This window comes from Nannospalax galili, unplaced genomic scaffold (genome assembly GCF_000622305.1).
Source record: "Nannospalax galili isolate Female #2095 unplaced genomic scaffold, S.galili_v1.0 scaffold1146, whole genome shotgun sequence".
Lineage (NCBI taxonomy): Eukaryota > Metazoa > Chordata > Mammalia > Rodentia > Spalacidae > Nannospalax > Nannospalax galili.
In genome coordinates, this window is record NW_008355380.1 from 967,714 (window position 1) to 991,156 (window position 23,443).

General features: G+C 50.5%; 1 protein-coding gene and 1 pseudogene across 3 annotated transcripts in view; both read right to left on the reverse strand.

Annotated features, from left to right (window-relative positions):
* Window positions 1–10,094, reverse strand: part of Tert (telomerase reverse transcriptase) — a 33,030-nt gene extending 22,936 nt beyond the window's left edge. For 2 of the 3 annotated variants that reach the window (XM_029555778.1, XM_029555779.1), the window contains exons 1-6: window positions 9,851–10,094; window positions 8,363–9,734; window positions 3,269–3,464; window positions 2,017–2,197; window positions 1,530–1,703; window positions 688–846 (exon numbers count right to left, since the gene is read on the reverse strand). In XM_029555778.1, coding sequence (XP_029411638.1) covers window positions 688–846; window positions 1,530–1,703; window positions 2,017–2,197; window positions 3,269–3,464; window positions 8,363–9,734; window positions 9,851–10,069 — 2,301 coding nt within the window. In that variant the 5' untranslated portion in view covers window positions 10,070–10,094. Of the gene's footprint in view, window positions 1–687; window positions 847–1,529; window positions 1,704–2,016; window positions 2,198–3,268; window positions 3,465–8,362 lie in introns of all 3 variants that reach the window. The other variant, XM_029555780.1, reaches the window with a different exon arrangement.
* A 375-nt stretch (window positions 10,095–10,469) lies between these two features.
* Window positions 10,470–18,025, reverse strand: LOC103749689 (annotated as a pseudogene).
* Window positions 18,026–23,443: the final 5,418 nt, after the last annotated feature.

Consider the following 23,443-nt stretch of genomic DNA (forward strand, 5'->3'; position numbering starts at 1 on the left):
GATATGGTAATATTCTGGCCATTAAATGAGAAATATTATGAGAAGAAGTGTGCAAAGAGGAAACAACCTTCAGGATTCTATACTGGGCCTATCTGTGCTTTACTGGTGAGGTGAAAAGGAGGCACTAGATGGCCAGGTGCATTTCTTTTGGTACCAAGATGCCTTAAAGTCCCCATGGTTCCATATTTAAAAGAAGATTTATTTATTTTTCTACATGATTAGAAGAAGCACTTCATTATTGAATATGTCAATGCTGTTGTAATGAAATGCTTCTAAGTATGTGGTTATTAAATAAATAATTTTTTAAAAAAAGATGCAAAGGAAGCCACACTGTGGGTCTTCATGTCCCTGTCCCAGGCCTGAGGCCTGAGAAAACTCCTGCACCTTTGTACCCACTTGCTTGCTGAAGAGGGCACTGTATACACAAACCACTGAGTTGCCCCCAAGTGTGGGAGGACAAGAGATGGAGACACTTCCTGGAAGGGGAAACTTCGTTAGTCACCCTGAGGGAGATGAGGCCCCACATGTTGGCACCGCAGACACCCATGCCACATACATGCCCACATACAGATACGCCAAAAATATGGACCCTTCACAACCACACTCGTTCACTGACACCCCAGATGCCCAGGACATAAACAGACCTGTGCCATGCTCAGTGTCTACACATGTCCACCAAGGTCTTACCTGTCTCCTGAAGGACTTATAGATGTGGCCTCCTGCAGCTCTCTGGACCACAGCATACCGGCGGACACAGTACGTGTTCTCTAGGGGCCTGATCATGCTAGCAACCACCTCCACAAGCTTGTTGTGAGGGATGGCATCGTATGCCCCAGTCACATCTGCCTGTGGGACACATGTGAGCAGTGTTGAACATGGTGCTTTGGTCCCAGGGGTCCTGTTGGCTCTGTCCTCAGAGCCTGGGCCCCAATCTGTGTTTAGCAAACCTGTAGAGGGTAGAGCCAAGACAGAGACTCTGTGCTCCCACCTAGCCCTAGCCATATATGCCCATCCCACTGTGGAAATCTGACAGAGTTTCTGCCCCAGACCAAGGATCCTCACTCTAATCCATCACTCCAGACTGAGGAACCTAGGACAGGGCAGGACAGGGCTGTATCATTCTCTCTGAGCCTCAGAGCCTGTGAGGACCTCCAGCAGACCAGATCCTGGAGTATTCAGGCCCTGGTAGTAGAGCCAGGTTTGACTCTTCCAAATGGGAACTAGCATCCAGTGTGATTTTCTCAGAGAGCAAAGCCCAAAGGAGTTGGGGTTCACTGTCAGAGCGCCCACGCAGGAATCAAAGGTGTGCTAGAAATTAGCATCCCCAGAAGAATAGGGTCACCTGTGACCCCTGCTCCCTAGAATCAGAGGCCACAGAATCCTTGGCTTCTATGTGGGGGCAGGTCACTGCTCCCAAGTACCAGCTGGGGCTAGCAACAGAGTCACGTGGTATTGGCTGCTCCAAGGTCCCCAGAGTTCAGACCATGACTGAGAGCAGATGTGATGGGTGCAGAGGACCAAATGCCTACCTTAACAAAGTATAGCCTGGGCACTGGGTCCTGTATGTGCAGCACGAAGGACCGCCAGGCCCTGTAGATGTCATCCATACCCAGCACAGAGGCCCCCAGAAGGTTGGGATGCTTCGTCCGCTCGTAGTTGAGCACACTGAACAGAGTCTTGACGCGTTGGGTGAAATGCTGGGCCTGAACCACAGAGGACATGTCAGAGAGGGACCTGGCAGACCGCCCCAAGCTGCCCAACTTTCTCAGAACAGATACCATAGTGTGTCCTAGAGCCAGGGTCTTGGAAGACCCATGATGCATCCCACTAACTCTCTGGCTGCACTTGGAATCTTTACCTGATTTGCCCCAACCTGTTCCTATCCACCACCATGGATGTTGTCTCCTGGACAACCATCCTTCCTCCTCTTCCCACCCAAGGCTCAGGATGCCTCGAGCCTTGTGTAGGTCACCGAGTGCAGGCTCAATCAGCAGTACAGGAGACCAGTGTGGTCACCTGCTTCTCTTTGCGGAAAGCTCTAGCACCCATGACATTATCCATGTTCACAATGGGCCGGAGACCACTGGGCTTGGGGATGAAGCGCAGTCTGCATGTCGGCATGGCGGGCCAGGCCTCCTGGTGTTGCCTGACCTCAGCCTGTGACAGCTCCCGCAGCTGCACTCTCTCATGGTGTTGCCTGAAACAGAGAGCCACAATATGACACACAGGGAGCTCATGGGAAACCACACTTCCCACCAATGGTTGGGAGCTCAGGGCACTCAACATCTGGCTATGAAATGGGATTATGTACAGGGTCACAGAAACTTATACCAACTAGACACCTCACAGAGCTGTCTATTGAGCAGGGTGCCCGACATCTAACCTGTGTTGGCACCTGGGACACCTGACCACATGGTCAGCCCAGTGTCTCCTTCTTGGGGTCCTCATTGGCCAGGGCACGCTTCTTTGTGTCTTTTGAGACAAGGTCTCTCTGTAGCCACAGTTGGCCTAGAACTCTGTGTAGACCAGGCTAGCTTCGATCTCACAGAGATCTGCTTGCCACTGCCTCCTGAGTGCTGGGACTAAAGGTGTGCATTAGTACACCTGGTTTTTGCCAGAACACTTCTGAAGCAATCTTCTGCACTCTCTGTGGACATCCTGGCTCATGGCACAGGTGTGTAAAGCCCTTGTGGGGCTCTAGTGTGCCACAGTGCTCAGGAAGCCCTGATCTGGCTGCTAAGGGTTCCCACAAATTTACTGAGTGGTATGGAATACACAGCCAGGGCTGGACCTCAGAGTAGCTAATGTATGGCAGGCTGCTTTTGGCAGATCCTAGCCAGCTTCTCCTCTGTCCCCTCAGCTTGACCTCCATCTCAACTGGGGATGGCACTCAGCTGAAGCAGCACAGAGCCTCAGCCACTCAGAGTCCAGGCCAGCTTTCAGGGTGAGCCCCAGTAGTGTCCCACTGAAGAGAGTTCTTCCTAGGTGCTCCTTTCAAGGGTGTGCAGGAGATGGAACCTAACCTTCAGACCCACATCCCAAACAGGCAGCAGTTTCTGCTTCTGACCAATATGAATTCTTCCCACTTTAGGGATCCCAGAGATGGTACAGCTCCAAGCCCTGATTTCACAGGCAGGGTCTCCAGGCAGTCAGTAGCCACGACTACAATGGGGTCTGTGGACGGGTTAGCACGTGCTGCACAGACTACAGGAGTCAGTGCCTCTGTGTGTGTAAACACTGAGATAATGACAGAGATGTCAGGTGATACCTGACCCCGATGCCCTGCAGCTTGTTCCACACACTCTTGCGGTAGAAGAAGAGCCTGTTTTTCTGGAATGTGGTCTCTGTGACGTAAAAGAATGACCTGAGCAGCTCCACCACGTATGTATCCATCAGCCAGAACAGGAATGTGGCAAGGATCCCCTCTCTCAGACGGTGCTCTGAAGCTGGGATACAGACGTCCCCTGAAATGAGATATCCAACAATACCCATGATTCACCCGAGGCCTGTGAGGCCCAACACAGAAACTATGGACTCCCAGAACATGACAGTTCTAAGATGTGCTATACATGCAGCCCTGAGGTGCAGCTGTGGAGAGGCATCTCAAAGTCAACCTGTCTGGGAAGGTCGGGCTCTAATAAAATACACTGCTGAACCAGATTCACCTTTTCTTCTTGCCTTTTCAGCACGGTGTGAACTGAAGTTTCCTAACAGAGTCATGTCTGTATTAAGGATCCTACAGACTAGAACTCAGCGACTACGGAGCAACGGAACGCTACAGATCAAGAGCCAAATCATTCACTACCAACCTCAGAATCTAACCTAGCACTTTCTTAACTATCCAGTGAGTCTTTGGGACAGAGTGACTTAGCAGACCACTAGCTTCTACCCACTTTAAAGCTAAGAACGTTAGCAGATAGGGGCTGGAGACATGGCTGAGGTGGTAAAATGCGTGCTGCAGAAGTATGAAAACCTGAGTCTGAGCCCCAGAACTCATGTTTAAAAAGTCAGGTATGGTGGCATGTGCCTGTAATCCAGTGCTGGGGAGGCACGAAAGGAGGATCCCTGGGGCTCACTGGTCAGCCACCTAGCTGAATCGGCAAGCTCTGGTGATTGAAGAAGACTGACTTCAACCTTGGGCCTCCACGTGTACAAGCACAAAGGCAAACCTCAGTGAGTGCTGGTGTTACACCACTGGGTCACACTCATCACCACTGAACAGCAAGGTCCAGAGATGCCTAAGGCCCCATGGAGCACAGGCTTTCACATGCCATGCTGGACATGTGGGTTCCAGATATGCACTATGGGCCAAGATGGCGGTCTTCCTCCAGGGCCTCTAAATTTCACTGCATGCATCATGAAGTCTACAGGTGTCTCCAGACACCACAGGGGCCATTGATTATCTGATAAAACTGGGTTTACCAGAAGTCATGAACATGAAACAGACTTGTGAAGGAAATGAACAGGAATCCCAGAAGAGAGGCTTGAGCTGGAAGACAGAATGAGCTAAGAAGACAGTGTCGGAGGGTAAAACTCAGTAAGCAGGGACCTTAGAAAACTAGAATGTCTAACGGGAGTAGAGGAGCCCAGGGCAGAACCAGCAGGGAAATAGGAGGTAAGTGGAGGTGCTGATCAGAGTCAGTGTGCACAAAGACCCTTACAGTTTGGGGAGAAAGAAGGCAAATGTCAGGTGACCACTAGACTTCGCAGGAGGGTACGCACAGTGTGACCAGTCAGAAGGCAAAAAAAACAAAGGGATGGCATGAATTAAAAACAAAGCCTAGGCCGGGTGTGGTGCCACGCGCCTTTAATCCCAGCACTTGGGAGGCAGAAGCAGGCGGATCTCTGTGAGTTCAAGGCCAGCCTGATCTACATAATGAGTTCCAGGCCAGCTGGGGTACCCTGCCTCAAAAAGACCAAAAAATAAAAAATAAAAAAACAAAAAGCCTACGGGCTAGAGTAACGGCTCAGCATTGAGAGTGCTGGCCACGTTTTCAGAGTTCAATTCCCAACACCCATGTTGGATGACTCACAACCACCTCTAACCCCAGCTCCAGGGAATCCAATGACCTCTTCTGCCTCTGTGGTCACCTGCACATGTGCATGTGCACGCGCACGCACATGTACACAAATAATAAAATAAGTCTTTACAAAAGCAAACTGGAAGTAACAGGTAGCACATCTCAGGCACACCTTTTTGTAAAAAATGGAAACAAGTTAAGCTTTCCAGTTAACTGACAACTGTCAGGCTGCACGGAAAAAATTCACCTGTTAGAAAGAGACATCTAGACCTAAGCTATGAAAAGGAGAAGCAAAAGTCAGAAGGAAAAAAATATAACAGAGAAACACTAAACAAAAGCAAGCCCAGAACAGCCACACTTAGAGCATGGAAGCTTTTAAGCTACATTATAAAGCCAGATACCTAGAGAAAAGCCAGGTGTGGTTTACACACCCCTAATCCCAGCTTCTCTGGAAGCTAAGGCAGGAGGATTGTAAACCTGAGGCCAGTCTGAGCAACTTAGCAAAAGCCTGTCTCAAAAAAAAAAAGTTCCTTTAAATTTAAAAAGTTATTAGAGACACACTGTCCTAGAAATCATAGATTCTCTAATTAGAAAGATAAGCAGTCTAGTGTATAACCTAACAATGTAAATACCACCAGAGCAAGAAGAAATAAATCCACTATATTCTCGTGAGAGATCCTGGCGCCCCTCTTCCCATTTCAAGCACCTGGAAGAAAGGGGGAGGCTTCCTGTGTATACTTGATAGTTAACGCAAAGACACATGCAGAACTCAGAAATACAGAGAACACTATGAAAACTGCCCACACCAGATTACAAGTTTCTAGCAGTTTCAAATAATTGGTATAATACACACCATTAGACAATTAAGTACAAAATCAATTTTGAGGAGCTGGAGAGATGGCCCAGCAGTTAAGAGCACTGGTTGCTCTTGCAGAGGACCCAGGTTTGGTTCCCAGCATCCACATGGCCCATAACAACCGTCCATCAACTCTAATTCCAAGGGATCTGACACTCTCTTCTGACCTCCACAGGCACTACATGACAGAGGTGCATTTACATACATACAGGCAATACACATAAAATAATAATAAATCAATTTTAAAAGGAAAATTCAGAATATCCCATATATTTGGGAAATGAAATGTTTAAAAATTCATTTATCAAAAACATCATAAGAATTAGAAAACAGCCCCAAACCATTGATATCGAAGTTATCATATACTGAAACAGGGAAGACACTAGAGCAGCACGCAGAAGAAAATGCATACCCAAATATCCAACCGAAGACGCTACAGGGCCAATGAGATGGCTGGGCCAGTAAAGGTGCTTGCTGACAAGCACTTGATGCCTGGCACTCACAGCCGGAAAGACTCCTGCAAGCTGCCCTCTGATCTCCACACAAGCACTATGACAAGTTCACTCCCCCACCCCCCAAGTGTAATTTTAAAAGTTGCTAAATGAGGGGCTGGAGAGATGGCTCAGTGATTAAGAGCACTGGCTGCTTTTGCTGAGGACCTGGGTTTGGTTCCCAGCACCCACGTGGTGGTTAAAAAAATCCATAAGAGTCCCAGGGACCTGACGCCCTCTTCTGGCCTCTGTGGGCATTGGATACATGTGGTGCGCTTAGATATGTGCAGGCAAAATACTCATATACATAAAATAAAAATAAATTTTTAACTGTCAAATGAATTTTTTTTAAAGATGTTAGCTGCCAGGAGTGGTGGCACATGCCTTTAACCCCAGCACTCAGGAGAAGAGGCAGGAGGGTCTATGAGATTGAGGCCAGCCTGGTCTACATAGTGAATCCCAGGCCAACTGAAGCCACAGGGGGACCCTGCCTCAAAAAATCAAAGGAGGATGTTAGAAAGCAAATGCTTAAACCTAGAAATGGGAATAAAATTCAAAAGAAAGACTCAACAGAGAGGACCCGTTAAGTTTCCAGAGACATTGACGGTCAAGGGAGTTTGTGGACTAGGAGAGGGACATGGTCAAACTGAAGTCTGGAAAGGTGGTCATGAAGTTGGATGTAAACTGACAGAAGACTGAGGCAGAGATTAATCTAAGCAAGACGCAGCATGTGTCTAGAATAAGGACAGCTGCCAGGTAAGATGAACAAGGGACGGGGTATCTCATTTTCTCCAGGGATGTCATGGCAACCCAGAGCAAGCGATACTGACAGTAAGGGATGAGGGAGCCACTGAGCTGGAAAGGCAGACTGGATGGTTTACAGAGGTCACAAAGGCTTGATCTGTGGATGAGCGCCAGGCAGAGACAAAGGCCTGTGGAGAGTTCCACAGCAACAGGACAAGAGGTGACCAAGGATACTGACCAGAAAAGGAAAGCCAGAGTCCAAAGTCATGCACTCCAAGATCTCTAGGGTCAGATTATTGTTTTTTGTTGTTTTTTGGGGGGGAGGGTCTTTGTGAGACAGGGTCTCCCTGTAGCACCAGCTGGTCTTGAACTCAAGAGATCCTCTGCTTCTGCCTCCTCAGTGCTGGGATTAAAGGTGTGTGCCACCACACCCAGCCACGGGTCAGGTATTTTTAAAGGCCAACACCGGGGCTCCTAAAGATCAGCCATAGTGGGCAAGCATGGCTCTGTCATTGTTTTTCTAGACGTTGTAAATGTCCAGGGAATTTGGGAGAGGGGTCAAACGGCAAGTAAGTCTGAATGTCACTCCACCTCAGGTACAGCAGGATGGGGAGTTAGTGGGCCAACTCTGTCAAATCAGAAAAACTCACTATGTGGACCAGACCGGCCTTGAACTCACAGAGATCCGCCTTCCTCTGCCTCCCAAGTGCTGGGACCACAGGAGTGCGCCACCATGCCTGGCTCAGTTTTTCTTTATTCCTCCTCCCTTCTTCCACCCTGCCCTGCTAGGGCCTAGAAGCCGCACCATCAAAGCTTAAGCACCATCTGCACACTGGGTGACCAGAAGTACCATCGAAACCCAAGGTTTCAAAACCCACTTCCCATCAGGACAAGAGCGTTCCCATGCCAACCTCATATTTCAATCATGAGGTACTGTTTCACAAGGGTTATCATCGACCTGTAGACCCTTCACTAGAGCTTCTGGCCCCTTCCTTCTCACTGGATGCCAGCATTCCCATCCAGTACACATCCTACCTGTTCACTACACTGTCCCCAGCACCCAGAACCTGCCCCAGGGCATGGGCGGCAATCTTGGGCTGGAGGCAGCTTGGTGGCAGAGATCAGAGGCCCACTCAAGGCCCAATGCAGGAAGCCGCGGGACCCACTGAGAACTCGGGCTCCTGACACTTCCTGTCCCTTTTCTGGACCCCTGCTGTGTTCAGCTGGAGACCAGAGACCACCCTCCTCACCTGGGCTCCTGCGCAACCACGCACAGTCCTGCACTCTCATTTTCCACATCAGCTCTGAAAGTGAGAGCTTGGCATGCTTCCCCAGTGAGATGAACTTCTTTGTGTTCCTCAAGAACCGATGTTCATTGTGTTTGGACCCCCAGAGGCCAGCGGGCACCAGCCTGCGGAGACAGGCTTGCAGGAACAGGTATACCTGCCAGGGGCTGCTGTGCAAGCGAAGCAGCTGCAGCAGGTACCGCGGGTTGGCATCTTCCTCGGAGGCCGCTGCTGGTCTAGGGGGCCGCTGTGGGCTGCGGGAACCTGTCACCTGGTGGGCTGCAACTCGAAACCTGCAGTGTGACCTGAGGAGTGCGATGTACGGGCACTTTGTATGGTTTGCAAGCAGCTGCTGGAATAGGGGCCTCATCCGCCAGTACCGCGGAGGCAGGCGGCGTAATTTGCGCGGCGGGCCTGGTCTCTTAGGGGTCAAGCCTAAGAAGATGGTCTCTATGAGGCTCCGGGCCCCGGTCAGGCTAGGCCTCAGGGTGCTGAGCAGGAATGAGGGGCCCAGCCGCTCCTGGCCGGCTGGGCAGGAGTAGAGGATGCTTTTGGTCTCAATGTACGGTCGGAGTCGAAGGGCACCTGGGCTCAGCGGCCACCCGGGGGAAGGTACCGGGCTGGCCTTGCGATTACAGGTCACAGATGGGGGGACACTCACACGAGATGGCTTTTCCTCCAAGCGCAATTTTCCCACGGCGGCTCCGGTAGTAGTTGCCCCGTGGGGCTCTCCAGGACTTGGTGCCCATGCCTTGCTTTGATGGGTTAGAACCGCCTGCCTGTCGGGTCCCTTCTCCAGTTTCGAGGCCAGGTCTTGCCTGGGCTTCTTTGCTGGTGGGGCACCTTCTCCGGTGTTCAGACGCCGCTTTGCACCTCCAGCTCGCAAGGCCCTGGGTCTCTGCGCTTCCACGTGGCTGCTGCTCCAGTGTGTGGATCCGAGGCTCCCTCTGTGGCTCCCGCCCACGTGCCGGGTGGGCCAGCGGTAAGGGGGCACGGAGGGCCAGGTTCCCGCGGTGGTGCAGAGATCGTACAGCGGTGACCCGCATACCTGGTAGGCACAGCTGGGGGGCACCAGAAGGTAGAGCGCGCAGCGCGCCAGCAGATAGGCCAGCACGTCGTCGCCCACTCGCCGCAGCAGCAGTCCCCACGCCCCGCTGACGCGCAGCGCCTCGGTCACCGTGTTGGGCGAGTAGTTTCGCACGCTGGTCGTGAAGGCCATGGGTGGCCCACCCCGGGCCTCGTCCAGCAGCGCGAAGCCGAAAGCTAGCACGTTCTTCGTGCCGCGCTCGCAGAGTCTCTGCACGACCCTGGCCACCAGCTCCTTCAGAGAAGACACCTGGGAGGAGGAGGGGGGGACGGTCCTGATTCCCGGGCCGCGGCTGGCCCCGGCGCGCGATCCCGGTTCCGGCTGGGCTCCCCGCCGTGTCCCCGGGTCCCCCTGGGGCGGCCCACCTGGTCGAAGGAGGGGGCGGCGGGGAGCGGCCGCGCATCCCAGGGAACGCACACTAGGCACCGCGCCACCAAAGCGCGGAAGACCGCCGGGTCCCCGGGCCGCACCAGCCCCCGGCCCTCGGGCCCCAGGCGCCGCACGAAGGTCGCCAGCGGCAGCACCTCGCGGTACCGGCTGCGCAGCAGGGCGCGCACGGCGCGGCACCGGGGCGCGCGCGGCATCGCAGACTCGGTCCTGCGGGCCTCCCACGTGCTGGGTCCAGAACACCGGGCACCGCAGAGAGGCGGCTCAGCCAGTGCGCGCGCAGCGCGGGAAACAGCCGGGCGGAGGCGGAGGCGGGACAGGCGTGGAGGAAGGGGCGGGGTCCACACCGAGGAGGCGGTGGGAGCGGAAGGGGTGAGGTCGGGTCGCGCTAAAGGTGTGGACCCACAGTAGTAGCCCCCATCTGACCTGGGGTCATTGGACCTGGGCGTGTCCCGCCCCAGGCGCTGGGGTCACCCACGGAGACGCGATACGGTGGGGTGGCCTAGGACAGTGTGCTCCCGCCCCCCTTCCCTCGGAACTGGGGCCCGCCACGCGGTCCGGACCCTCGGGTTCGGAAGCAGCCAGGAGGTCCCTGGCTCACTGAAGGTGGCGGCCTGCCAGCACCGCCTCGCGGCCCGGAGGGACCCAGAGCGCAGGCTGGTCCTGCACGAGCCGTTGCTGCCTGCGGAGCTCGGCGTGCGCAGTGGGCGGCGGGCAGGTCTGCCCAAGTAGAAGCTAGTCACAGCCCGAGTTCCTCTGCGCAGGCGTCTTAAAGCTTGTGGGGGACCCACCATAAGGGCGCCCCTAAGTCGGTTCCTTAACACACACCACCGAAGAAAGGGGACAAGCCGGAGCCGCGCGTCCGCACCTCTCTGTCCCCCACCCGGCTGGACCTGCTGGTCCGCTCCCACTCACGCGCCGTGGCGAGGCGAGAGCCACTGGCTGAGGGCGCTGGCAAGGGACAGCCCCAGAAGGCGCACAGGGCCCCGGCAGCTACTCGACCCCACGGACCAGCCCCCCTAAATTTGAGGCCTCCACAGCGCTCAGCCACAGCGAGGGGCCGGAGGAGCTTGAATCGCTGGGACTTGGGACTTTTGCGTCTCTGCAGTACCTGAGTTTGGCAAACACTGAAATGCTAACAAATGTAACCTTTGGTGCCAGCTGAGGAAATTGCTTCTATTCGCGGACCTAGCATTTGAACAGCCTTGGAGCCCTCCCCACAGGCACTTTGTCTTATTTACTCCCTCGCTGGAGCCGTGCTGCCTTGTAAATGCTCAGGATTACAGGTTGCTATTTTAGAAGTTCGTTTAGTGGGTGCCAGTCTTTTCGAGGGGTGTGTTTGAGATTTGCTCAGTGCTGCTGCCAGGAGATTTGGGACTGATCTGAGAAGTATGTTCCAACAGCGAAGTTATGCTAATCTGGTTCCCTAAAGAACCCAGCATAGAAAACGTAATTTAGAAAATAGATTGTAGCTGGGCAAGGTGGTGCACACTTGTAACCCCAGCACTTGGGAGGTGGAGGCAGGAGGATGGGGAAGTATTCAAGACCACTCAGGGCTTCATAGGGAGTTTGAGGCTTTACCTGAGTGATGCGAGACCCTGCCTCAAGAAAAAAAAAAGAAAACCGAGGAGGAAGAGAAAAAAAGAGGAGGGAAGGGAGGGAAATGGAGAGGGAGGAGTGTCACTGTCAGTGTCATAAAGAAACGGAGGCAAAAAACACTGTTGTGATGGATCCCGTGTCACTGTTGAGGGGGCCTCCCACCCTCACTGAAGATTTAGTAATACTTCAGGCAGATAAAAGAGGGGTGGAGAGCGTAACCAGAATGTTATTATGTATGAAATTATCAAATAAATTCACTTTTAAAATAGGGAGTGGTGGCATTTGGCTTTAATCCCAGCATTTGGGAGGCAGGTGGAACTCTGTGAGTTGGGGCCAGCCAAGTTTACATAGTGAGACCTTGTCTCACAAAAACCAGTAAGGGCCGAGTGTGGTGGTACACGCCTTTAATTCCAGCACTTGGGAGGCAGAAGCAGGTGGATCTCTGTGAGTTCAAGGCCAGCCTGGTCTACATAGTGAGTTCCAGGACAGCTGGGGCTACACGGAGACCCTGTCTTAAAAAAGACCCAAAAATAAATAATAAATACATAAATAAAACAAACCCACAATCCTCTTTTGTCACACAGACAATTGACTTGTCTCTGAAAAGACAACACTCCTGTCAAATCATTACATCATAAAACATGGAACATGTTGTAAGGAGAAAGTTCCTACTGTTGACTGGAAATAAAATGTGTCAACATTGTCATCCTGGTCTTCCACAACGTGGCTGCCTCATCCCTCCCAGTGTGTTTGTCAATGGCAGGCTCTGCACCAGGACCCAGGGAAAACCAAGTTTGGCCCATCAGCTGAAGAGTGAACATTGCTGGGGGAGCATGACTTACCAACCGTGTTTCCTACAGTTTGCCTGCAGGTGACAGCCACACGCTGCCTCACTGTGATAGGGGGTTTCTGAGACATGGCCTGCAGTGCCATGCTGGGCTCCTCTTGGGGAGATGAGCACTGACCTAGGTCCAACCTGTAGAGAGGAGACACACATGGCCCCTGCATGGGAACCGATTGCCTTGCAGGCTGCTCATGGAAACTGCACAGCAGAGGTTACAGAATGTCTTGAGGTGATAAATTGTGAGCAACCAGGAACTCCAGGAGTGACTGCGTCCTGCGTCCTGCGTCCTGAGCCAGGGAACGTTTTAGGCAAATGAAAAGTGTAGTAGAGGCAGCAGATAGGTCCACTGTGCTCACGCCACTGGGCTGCACACCTGGGTATGTCTTCTTTAGCCCTGGGGCTGCCCAGGGCACAGCAAGTGCCGTTCAGGGTCGGCACCCTGCTCCAGGTCTCACTGGTGGCCCCATGGTGTGTGAATGAGCCCCGGGGCTGTGAGGTCTGCAGCAGAAGAGGCAAAGGTCCCCAGGCAAACAGATTCAGAAAGGCTCAGCTGGCGCCAGGATGCAGGCAGGATTCTTTGTGGACACCAGCCACTAGGTGGTGTAAAGACTAAGGTTCTGCCCCTGTGGGGTTACAGGAGACAGCCCAGAAGATCCCAGCCCCACCCTGCAGTGCTTTAGTCTTGACCCCAGCATGTTTTTCTAAAATTTGAAATAATTACTGATTCACACAGAACTCTAGTTCTAGACTACAAGGGAAGTGCCCAAGACCCCAGGAAGAGTCTGTCGAGATCTGGGTGATGCTGGTCCCTCTAGAGGTCTTTCCCAGCTCTTCCTGGTCCTGCCCTCCTAGATCCTGGTCTTTTTTTGTCTTCAGGTTAGTGGCATCTTCCAATCTCGGTGACCTTGGAGTCACTTGGCATCCCTTCCCTGATTCCCTGCCTCCAGATAGAGCCCTTAGGGGAGATCTAGAATGACTCTTCAAGACCTTCACCTCTGCAGCGCCCCTTGTGCACTGTCAGGAGGCAATCACAGCACTAGGGATCAGGACTCAGGCAGCTCTGTGCATTGCACATTCAGGCGTGAAAGTCAATGAAGCTCCAGCCCAGCTTCTTATCCAGGAGCCTTGATGGCCGCACCTCAGACTGAAGTCAGTGCTCATCGAAAACTAGGGATACCCGTGTCTACCGTGTACTCACAACTACACGCTGCGTACCTTTCAGCATACATCTTACAGCGATCAATGCAGTCTGGGCACAGAAAAGTGCCTTAGTTCACCCCCCAGCCTCCCACCCCCAGCCCATATCCCTACTCCTGGGAACTACTTGCTCTGGATTGAAATTTGGTCATTTTGAGAAAGTGGTAAAATAGAAGCATTCCACATGTGACCTTATATATATTTTAAAATTTAAGTGTATGCATATATTGCCTGCATGTATATGTGCACCCATGTCAAGCGATGCCTGTGAAGGTCAGAAGAGGACATCAGATCCCTTGGAACTGGAGTTATAGGCTCTTAACCACCATGTGGGTGCTGGGAGCCAAACCTGGGTCCTCTGCAAGAGCAACCAGTGTTCTTAACGTCTGAGCCATCTCTCCAGCCTCCACATGACCTTTTGAGAATGGTGTTTATCAGTGGCTACCTTCCTTGTGGTCTGTCTAAGCTGTTGTGTGTATATACCCTCATTGTTTCTCATTGAGAGTTGGACACATTTGCAAAGGACATTTGGGTTTTTCCCACTTAGGAACTGTTTCAAATAAAACTGCTCTGGACATCCACGGCAGGAATTTGATCTAGCTTGCACAATGACACGAACTTCCATGACTCTTGAATAAATGAAAGCACAGGAATGCAGCTGCTGGATCTTACAGTTGGCTGAGAGTGCTGTGGTGGTTCACACTCCCAACAGCAGCCGATGAGGGTCCTGTGTTTTACCAGGCCAGCACTGGGTGTGGCCTGTTTTTACCAGGCCACTTCAAAGGCGTGCAGCCTTATTCCCTGTTCTGTGTGAAGCTGAGCAACCTCAGAACCTTAGGGCCTCCCAGGAGCAAGGCAGGGAGAAGATGGTGCTGAGTCCCCGGCCATCCCAATACAACCTCCATGGGACCAAGAGTGGACCCCAGGCTCAGAGGAGCCCAGCAGAAGTCAGACGCCGTCCCTCAGTATGCATGAGCAGTGAAAAAAGGGGACATGTAGAAACCATCCATAGCTCTGAAAGCTCCCAGTGAACAGATGGAGAGCATTCCAGTAACAGTTTAGGAAGCTGTTCTTGGCGAAGTGTTGCTAGGCAGGGGCCGTAGGGGAAGGGTTGCATTCCAGATGTCTCAGGGATGGTAAAGGTCAGCAACTCTCAGCAGGGAAGGAGGTAGAGGGAAAGATCCCAAGTGTTTCCACCCAGTGGGAAGCAGTGTCTGCATGGAAGATCCTTGGGGACCTGCTTTACTCTGGTCTGTTATCACAGCCTGCTGGTTGCTAGTGACTCCTACTGGATTCTCTCCATCCAGAACCATGGCAGGACTCTGGACAGTCTTGCTGTTTTGCTGTGGCTTATGCTCAGAAGTGGCTAGGACACGTCTAATTCTTAGTGGTCAAGATGATAACATGGGAACAACTGCTTTCATTTGTATAGTAAATATGTTTACACAGCAATTTTATACCCATTATTTTGTCAACATTAAACACTCAGAAAGTATGTGAGGGCCACCATGCACTCTGACAGGTCCAGAGGCTGGCGACTCCTGGACATTCCCAGCAGTACTTCAAGGAGGTGTGTACTGGTTCTAGGCGTAGGAGCCCTGGTACTGACCAACTGAGCCTCCTTGTGGGAGAGCTCACCTTGTCCTGTTTTCTTGGTCCCCCTCCCTCACAGCACTGCCACCTTAATCCATGCTGATACCACTCCCATCTCTGTTCGCTAGATCTTGCACGTTAAACCTCCTTGTGGAAACCAATAAAAAGTACTTACGGGAGAAAAATCCGTCTGAATGTCATTATTTAATCCTCATGGCTTGGCAAACAAAGCTTAGTTCCTGTTTTACATCTTTGGATTTTTGGACCTTAGAAAGTTATTTGAAGAAATTTAAGGAAACAGTAAGATAAAATCATCCTCCTGGGTACTGAAAGGTTGCATTTGCTCATGGAATCAAGTCTCTTAATTGCCCCCTTTGTGAGCACGTGGCTGGCTTCCTCTCTCAGGGAATGGAGTGTCTGGGAAGCCCATCAGAAGAGGGGTCCTCTTCCATACTGGGCAATCAGTGGACCCAAATTGAGCTAGCTGTAACCACAGATAACAAGGACAGAGGAGAAAGAGCGAGGTGCATGAGCAAGCCTCTGGCTTCTGACTCATGGGAAGACTGTTCAGCTCTTCAGGGTTTTATTTTTTATTAAATTTTATATTGAGCAAAATTCATACAACAGTTCTTAATCAAATTTAGACCCTCTCCCCCCATCCATGCCCCCCAACCCCACACTGGGCGTCATGTGTTCCACCATACATGTTAAGTCTTATCCAGTCAAGCATTTGTACCCAGAAGTCCTTCAGTGCAAATTCATCCACTGGAGTCTAGTCAGCCCATCTAGAGATCGTTGGTAAGGCCTACTCACCTCACCCAGTGGTGATCAGTCTCCAGTAGTTCTCAGTCTCAGGCTGGCCCACCACCCGTTTCTCTCGCTTCACTCTGGGCCGTGGTCTGATTGAGTTGGTCTGGGCCCTGTGCTCGATGCCACCATTGCCACAAGTTCACATGTGCAAGCTTCCAGGGGCGTGAAAACTTCTGCTTCCCTGTGTTCATGAACCGGCCCTGCCTGGCTCTTACAGTCTTTCCACCCCCTCTTCCACAATGGTCCTGCTTCAGAGTTGTTTTTTTTTTATCTCACTATGTAGCTCTGGCTGGCCTGGAACTCACTAGATCTGTCTGCCTTTGCCTCCAGAGTGCTGAGATTAAAGGTGCACACCACCACACCCTTAAGTTTTTCAAGGTTTTTTGTTTTGAGACAGGATCACACTATGCAGTTCTGGATGGCCTTAAACTCAGAGATCTCTGTGAGATCTCTGCTTCCTGGGTGCTAGGGCTAAAGGCACGTGCCACCATGACCGACCAGCTTTTCTTTCCTTTTCTTTTCCTTCCTTCCTCCTTCCTTCCTTCCTTCTTCCTTCCTTCTTCCTCCTTCCTTCCTTCCTTCCTCCCTTCCTTCCTCCTTCCTTCCTCCTTCCTTCCTTCCTCCTTCCTTCCTTCTTCCCCCTTCCTTCCTTCCTCCTTCCTTCCTTCCTTCCTTCCTCCTTCCTCCCTCCCTCCTTCCCTTCTTTCTTTTCCCTTCCTTCCTTCCTTCCTTCCTCCTTCTTCCTTCCTCCCTCCTTCCTCCTTCCTTCTTCCTTCCTTCCTTTCTCTCTTTCTTGATTTACTTTTTTTATGTGTGTTTTGCCTCCATGTATGTAAGTGCACCCATGTCATGAAACTTCATTGGAGGCCAGAAGAGAGTGTCAGATCCCCTAGAAGTGAAGTTGCAATGGTTGTTAACCACCATGTGGGTGCTGGGAACTCAACCCGGGCCCTCTGCAAGAGCAGCCAGTGCTCTTAACCTCTGAGCCATCTCTCCAGCCCCAGATTTTCAGTGTTTTGTTTTGTTTGGTTGTTTGTTTGTTTTTGAAACCAAACCTCAAAAAAGCACTTTAATTACAACCTAATAGTGCCAGGTGCAATGTCTGAGCTCAGACTCTGGGTACAATGTTGTGTTGTGACCACACACAGCTCTGAGAAGACCCCCAAAGGGGACTTACCTTAGAGACTGAGCCATGGGGGAAAGGGGCAGCCTCAGAACGGGGCCTGGGGCACTCCAGGGGGAAGGCACTACTTCTTGGCAAAGGAGTTGTTCTGGCATTGTTCTGGGTGCTCTTAAAGCATTGCAGGGTGTCCAGCACTGCCCACCTGCACCTCATTGTCAAACTCCATGAAGATTGCAATGTCATCCCAGGGGCCAGACGTATCACCTTGAAGCAGGGAAATTGATTGAAAAGTGTGGACAGCATGAGCTCATTCTCCAGAAGTTTGGTGAGGAACAAGATGCAATTGGGTGGATTCTTGGTAGAGGTTGAACAGGTGGCATCTCTCTGGGCTTGAACTGCTGTGGGTGCCTGGCCCCCAGAGGGGTCTGGCCAGGAGTAAGGCTCAGCAGCAGAATCATGCTGGGGAAGGCATATAGGTGGCTGGCCTGGAATGTGATGCATGATGCAGGCTGCCTGAGCCATCGGTGGCATACCTGGTACAGTCTGGACATCCACCCCACCCTGCACAGCCTTACTTGGCAGCCGTAATCTCCTGGTTCTTGGGTTTCCTCTTCCCTTGCTTGTGGTCCTGTTCGGGCTCTTGGCTCCCTCTTCTGGAGCTTCTGGTCCTGCTCTACAAAAGGTGCCCTTCATCTTGGCCATGGTGTCTGAGTCGATCTTGGCCTATTGGATGCATACAGGCTTGTTGCAGAAGGGGAAACCCTGCATGCAAACCAGGGCGTTGGTAGCACTGTTGACCTCCTTGAAGATGACAAAGACCTGGCCCCTCATCTTCAGGCTCTGGGACCAGGGTAGCCAGGATCTGGCCAAACCGGGAGATGTACAGGTCCAGGGACTTCTTGAGCTCATCCTTCTTGAGCTGCTCATTGAGGTTGTTGATATAGTGTGGTTGGGATGGGTCTTGGGAACTGCCATGGTGTGAGATGCTGAGATAGCCCTAGGCTTCTCCAAATTCTTCTTTCCAAAGGGCTGACCAGTTTTGCTCGGGGATCTTCCTTTCCAGGAGTCAAGTTGGCAACACCTTTTCAGTCTTTAAAGAAGGTGCTTAACATCTTCCTTAAAGAGGTAGTTCTGCCGCTGCTCAAGACAAGCAGATGGAAGTTGCAGGCCGAAGATGGCCTTGGGTCCTCCAGCACGCCACATCTAGCCACTGCCATCTTTCCTCCATTGCAGCAGGCTCTTAACTCCTCTCATTCTTGCCACGCTTTCAGAGAGCATCTTAAAAATCTGAAATGTGCACAGGAACACTTCTCATCTTGCTGAACACAGCCATGGAAGTCCTCATCGTTCCCCCAGCACTCTGACTTTCCAACTCTCATACTATGGCCTCTGCCTCCACAGCTCTGTGTGTGTGTGTGTGTGTGTGTGTGTGTGTGTGTGTGTGTGTGTGTGTGTGTGTGTGTTAGGATTCTAGAAGCAATGCACATTTACTAAGATCCCACAACCCTGCAAGTCTTCAGGTCCTTCCTGGAAGATACCCACATTTAACATTTTAGGTCTTGGGATTCATACAGATTGCCATGAGTTCAAGGTCATCCTGAACTACAGAGTAAGAATGTGTCATAAAAAAAAGTGTGTGTGTGTGTGTGTGTGTGTGTGTGTGTGTTAGGATTCTAGAAGCAATGCACATTTACTAAGATCCCACAACCCTGCAAGTCTTCAGGTCCTTCCTGGAAGATACCCACATTTAACATTTTAGGTCTTGGGATTCATACAGATTGCCATGAGTTCAAGGTCATCCTGAACTACAGAGTAAGAATGTGTCATAAAAAAAAGAGGAAGGTGTACCAAGAATTCCAGTAACAAAAAAGAAACAGATGGGGCGTGGTGGCAAACACCTTTAATCCCAGCATTTGGGAGACTGAGGCAGGTGGAGCTCTGTGAGTTTGAGACCAGCCTGGTCTACATAGTGAGCTTCAGGATAGCCAGTGCTACATAGTGAGATCCTGTCTCAAAACAAAAAAGATATTAGGCTAGACCAGGACTTCTGCTTTGGTTCTATAAATATTACATTCTTGTACCTCATTCAGGATTGATTTCTCTGTCCTTTTTTAGCCCAAGGTTGAAGTGCTAGACATTTAAACATTCTGTTTCTGCCAGAAAGGTGCAGTTTTCCCTCTTACTGACTTGGTGTGTTTTCAGTTTAGCATATGGATCAAACATTCCTTTTTTTTTTTTTTTTTTCCCCAAAGAGGCAGGGTCTTGCTGTGGAGCCCAGGCTAGTCTGAAACTATGCAGCCAAGGATGGCCTCAAATTCTTGGTAATCCTCCTGCCCAGCCTCTCAAGTGCTGCGATAAGAGGTATGGGTCACCACATCTAGTTTAACTTCCCTTTTATTCCTTGACCCATGGGTTATTTCAAGATGTGATATTTAAATTTTTTTAAAGCCAAGAATATGGTTTTTCTTGGTAAATGTTCCATGTGCTCTTGAAAAAAAGTATGCGTGTTGCTGATGGTGTGTGTGTGGGGGGGGGTGTCTGTGACTGTTAATTCAGTGGTATAGGGCAGGTACATTCTGCTCGGCTCCCATATCCTTAGACTTTCTGCATGCTTGTCCTGTCAATTGCTGTGAGATTTTGTCATTTGATGGGTGCGGATTGGACTTTTTCCTCACAATTCAGTGTCTGCTTACTATAGTTTGAAGCTCGGAGCTAGCCATGTAAACAGGACTGTCACATCTCTATGATGAAATGATGCCTTTATTACTATGAGAAGACCTTCTTTACTCCCTGGTACCATTATTTCTCTAAAATTTACTTTTCCTGGCATTAATATGGTCATTTTGGCTTCCTTTTGCTGAATATTAACATAGTGTATTGCTTTACAAATTATGTTTACATATTTTGTCTTTATATTTACAAAAGGTTTCTTTTGTTGTGTTTCTGATTTTTAGACAGGGTGTCCCTGTAACCCTGGAACACACTACGTAGGTCAGGCTAACCACCTCACAGAGATCTGCCTGCCTCTGCCTCCTGAGTGCTGGGATTGAAGGTGGTGCCACCACCCCCACCTTATTAAAGCAGGTTTGTTGATGGTTGTTTTTTTTTTTTTTTTTTTTGGTTTTTTTGAGACAGGGTCTTCCTGTAGCTCCAGCTGTCCTGGAACTCACTATGTAGACCAGGCTGGCCTCGAATTCACAAAGATCTGCCTGCCTCTGCCTCCCAAGTGCTGGGATTAAAGGCGTGTGCCACCACGCCCAGCTAAAGCAGGTTTAAAAAAATTTCTTTTTAGTATTTTTATGTGTATGAGTGTATTGCCTGCATGTGAGTGCTCCCATGTCGTGCAATGCCTTGGAGGTCAGAAGAGAGCATTGGATTCCCCTGGAACTGGAGTTAAGGATGGTTCATAGCTGCCATGTGGGTGCTGGGAATCAAACTCAGGTCCTCTGCAAGGTCAGTGCTCTTAACTGCTGAGCCATCTCTCCAGCCCCCAAAGCACATCTCTTACAAGCAGCATATAAATGGGTCTTTCTATTCAGCAGCCTTTGCCTTTTACTTGCAGATGTGCCATCAATTTACATTTAATGCAACCCTAAGAAACGTTAAATATTGGTCTTTTCTGTCAAATCCTGTAAAACTTGGTTTGTGACAAAGGATTCTAATCTTTTAATCCTACCACATCCTGTAAGACTTCTAAGGAAAGGCCCTGGGGCAGTGGAACTTCCCCTTCCTTAAAGTAGCCAATCAGGAAAAACTGAGGTTGGACCCTCAGCCAATGGGGAAAAGACACAGTACTCTTGCATTAGGGATAAAAACCTATCAAGCTTCTGGGTCCTGTGTGCTTGCTGGATCTGACCACGCAATACATCCTTTTGCAAAAGTAAACTCTGCCGTGACTAGCTACTTTCACTGTCTGCTTGTTCTTTGTGCAGTATTGCGGGTGGACCTCAGATTTTCTAACACAATTATGTGTCTGGGTTTAAGTTCGCCATGCTGCTTTTAACATTTGTCCCATCTGTTCCTGATTTGTCCCTTCACATCTGTCTTCTCTTGGGTTTTTGTCTGTTTGCTTGGTTTTGAGACAAGGTCTTATGTAGCCCAGGCTGGCCCTGAACTCAAATGTAGATGGGGCCAGCCTTGAATTCCCCATCCTCCTGCCTCTGCCTCTCAAATGCTGGAATAACAGGCATGTACCACCATGCCTGGCTTGGGTTGAGTACTTTATGAATCTTTTTCTATGGTTGTATTTATAAGTTTTATAATATGCTCCTGTGTGCCTTTGATTTACACCCTATCACTCACATATTTAGTCATGTATGGCACGCACTTCAATTGTTAAATGTCAAAGGATGCTTCGGTCATCACTGGACCACATGACAGTGGTCTCGTGGGATGATGTTGCCTAGTGACACTGCAGTCATACTTGTAACAAGCATACAGTGCTTACACGGGGGCAAAATCACCTGGTGATATATTTCTCAGAGTGTGCCTCTGCCACGAGTGACTCCCAATTCTATGAGGATCTAGCCACGGCTGGCCTGGACATGTTATGGAGAGCAGGCTGGCCTCGCTCTCACAGAGATCTGCCTGCCTCTGCCTCCTGAATGCTGCATGCACCACCACATCTGGCATACCTTTAATTTCTTCACATTATAAAATGTGAAGAAATGTTATGTAGCTTGAAGTGGCTGCCTCTTAAGGCACATTTTCCGCACCTACTTGTTCCTCTGTGCAGGTCTAGGTTCCTGTGAGTCTCTTCTGCAACAGGAGTGTTAAGTTTGTAAAGCCCTGTATTTAGAACTCAAGCTGTATCCACACTAGTAAAGAGTTCTAAGTTATCAGAACTTTCTCATTCCAGTGGTTTAGGGCGTCTTCTTGCATTAAAGAAATCTGCAGCTGGGCCTGGAGAGATGGCTCAGTGGCTGAGAGCACTGGCTACTTTTTGCAGAGGACCCAGGTTTGATTCCCAGCACCTGCATGGGAGCTGACACCATCTCTAATTCCAGTTTCAGGGGATCTGACACTTTCTTCTGACTTCTGCAGGCATTGTACAACATGGTGCACTTACACACATGTAGTCAATACACTCACGCACATACAGTAAAATAACATTTTATTAAAAAGAATTCGCGGCCTCACTTCCTTTGTCCTTTGCGCGTTCTGCTCTTTTCTTTGGCTACTTTTGAGATCTTCTCTGTGGCTGTGTCTTATCAGTTTGATGGGCGCCATGACCTTCAGTTTTGTTTCTCTGCTTGGATGTGTTTTCACATGTGAGCTTTCTCCAGGAGCTGGTAAATGCTCTGAGTCTTCCTAATCTTCTTCAGAGTCTCCACTTACCTCTAACTGGCATTGCTGTTCTGCTCCAGTGACTGATGCTTTGTTCTTGTTTCACTGAGACAGGGTTTTACTACGCTGCCAAAGTTGGCCTCCAACTCCTGGGCTCAACCAATCTCCTACCTCAACCTCCTAAGTGCTGGGACCGGCAGTGTATCCTAGACCCAACAGAAGCAGTTCTACAAATCTAAGCTTATGGGAAAAATAGAAAAAGTCACCTCACAGAGTCCATCCAGATAATCAAGGGCATGAAGAGGCATCACATTGTCACCAAGACATCTACACTAGACCCCACCCCACCTTCTGAACAGCCAAAATTATAAAGCCAATTTTTCTGTGGAAGTATAAAGACACAATTCTTTAGAAAACGAGCAGTACTGAGCACAGCAGGCAAGATTGAAGCACACACGTGCTTCCTGAGGAGTTTGCTCACCAGAGTCCGAGTGGGGAGCCAGAACTCAAGGCTCTTATCAAAGGTGGTGGGACAGCAATGGGGATGGGCTGAAGGGTGGAAAAGGAACACTTCCCCGGAAGCCCCAGGCCCAGACCTGCCCCACCTCAGGCTTGACCCAGGGAGATCCGTCCTGACACTTGCTAGGAGCCATGGAGGACGAGCTGAACTCATGCAGCATACCGAGGCCCTTCCACAGCGGGCTGAGCCATCTCAGGAGTGGCCATCTCAGCAGCTGCTGGTGCCAGGGCTGCCTCTCATGCTCCTCAGGGAAGGAAAGTTCCAGCACCCTCTCTACGCTCATGTGGGTACTGCATTGGGCCATGCAGTCACAGCTTGTTGCTACGCCTCTCCATGGCCCCTCTGTTTCTGACTTGTGCTCTGCGTGGTCCTGGGCAGAAAGAAGCTCTTGGCAGGTCATCCCCCAGGGGCTCCTGGACACTGTTCCTTCAAGCTTACCTCCTACCCCAGGATCCAGGTGTAAGGAAACTGAATGCCAGATACCCTGCACAGCAGTTCAGGGGCCACATTTAGAGACCCCTGGGGCTCTGCCCTTCCTCCTCTACACACCTGACACTGTATATATACATTAGCATCTTATAACACTAAAGAGATTATTT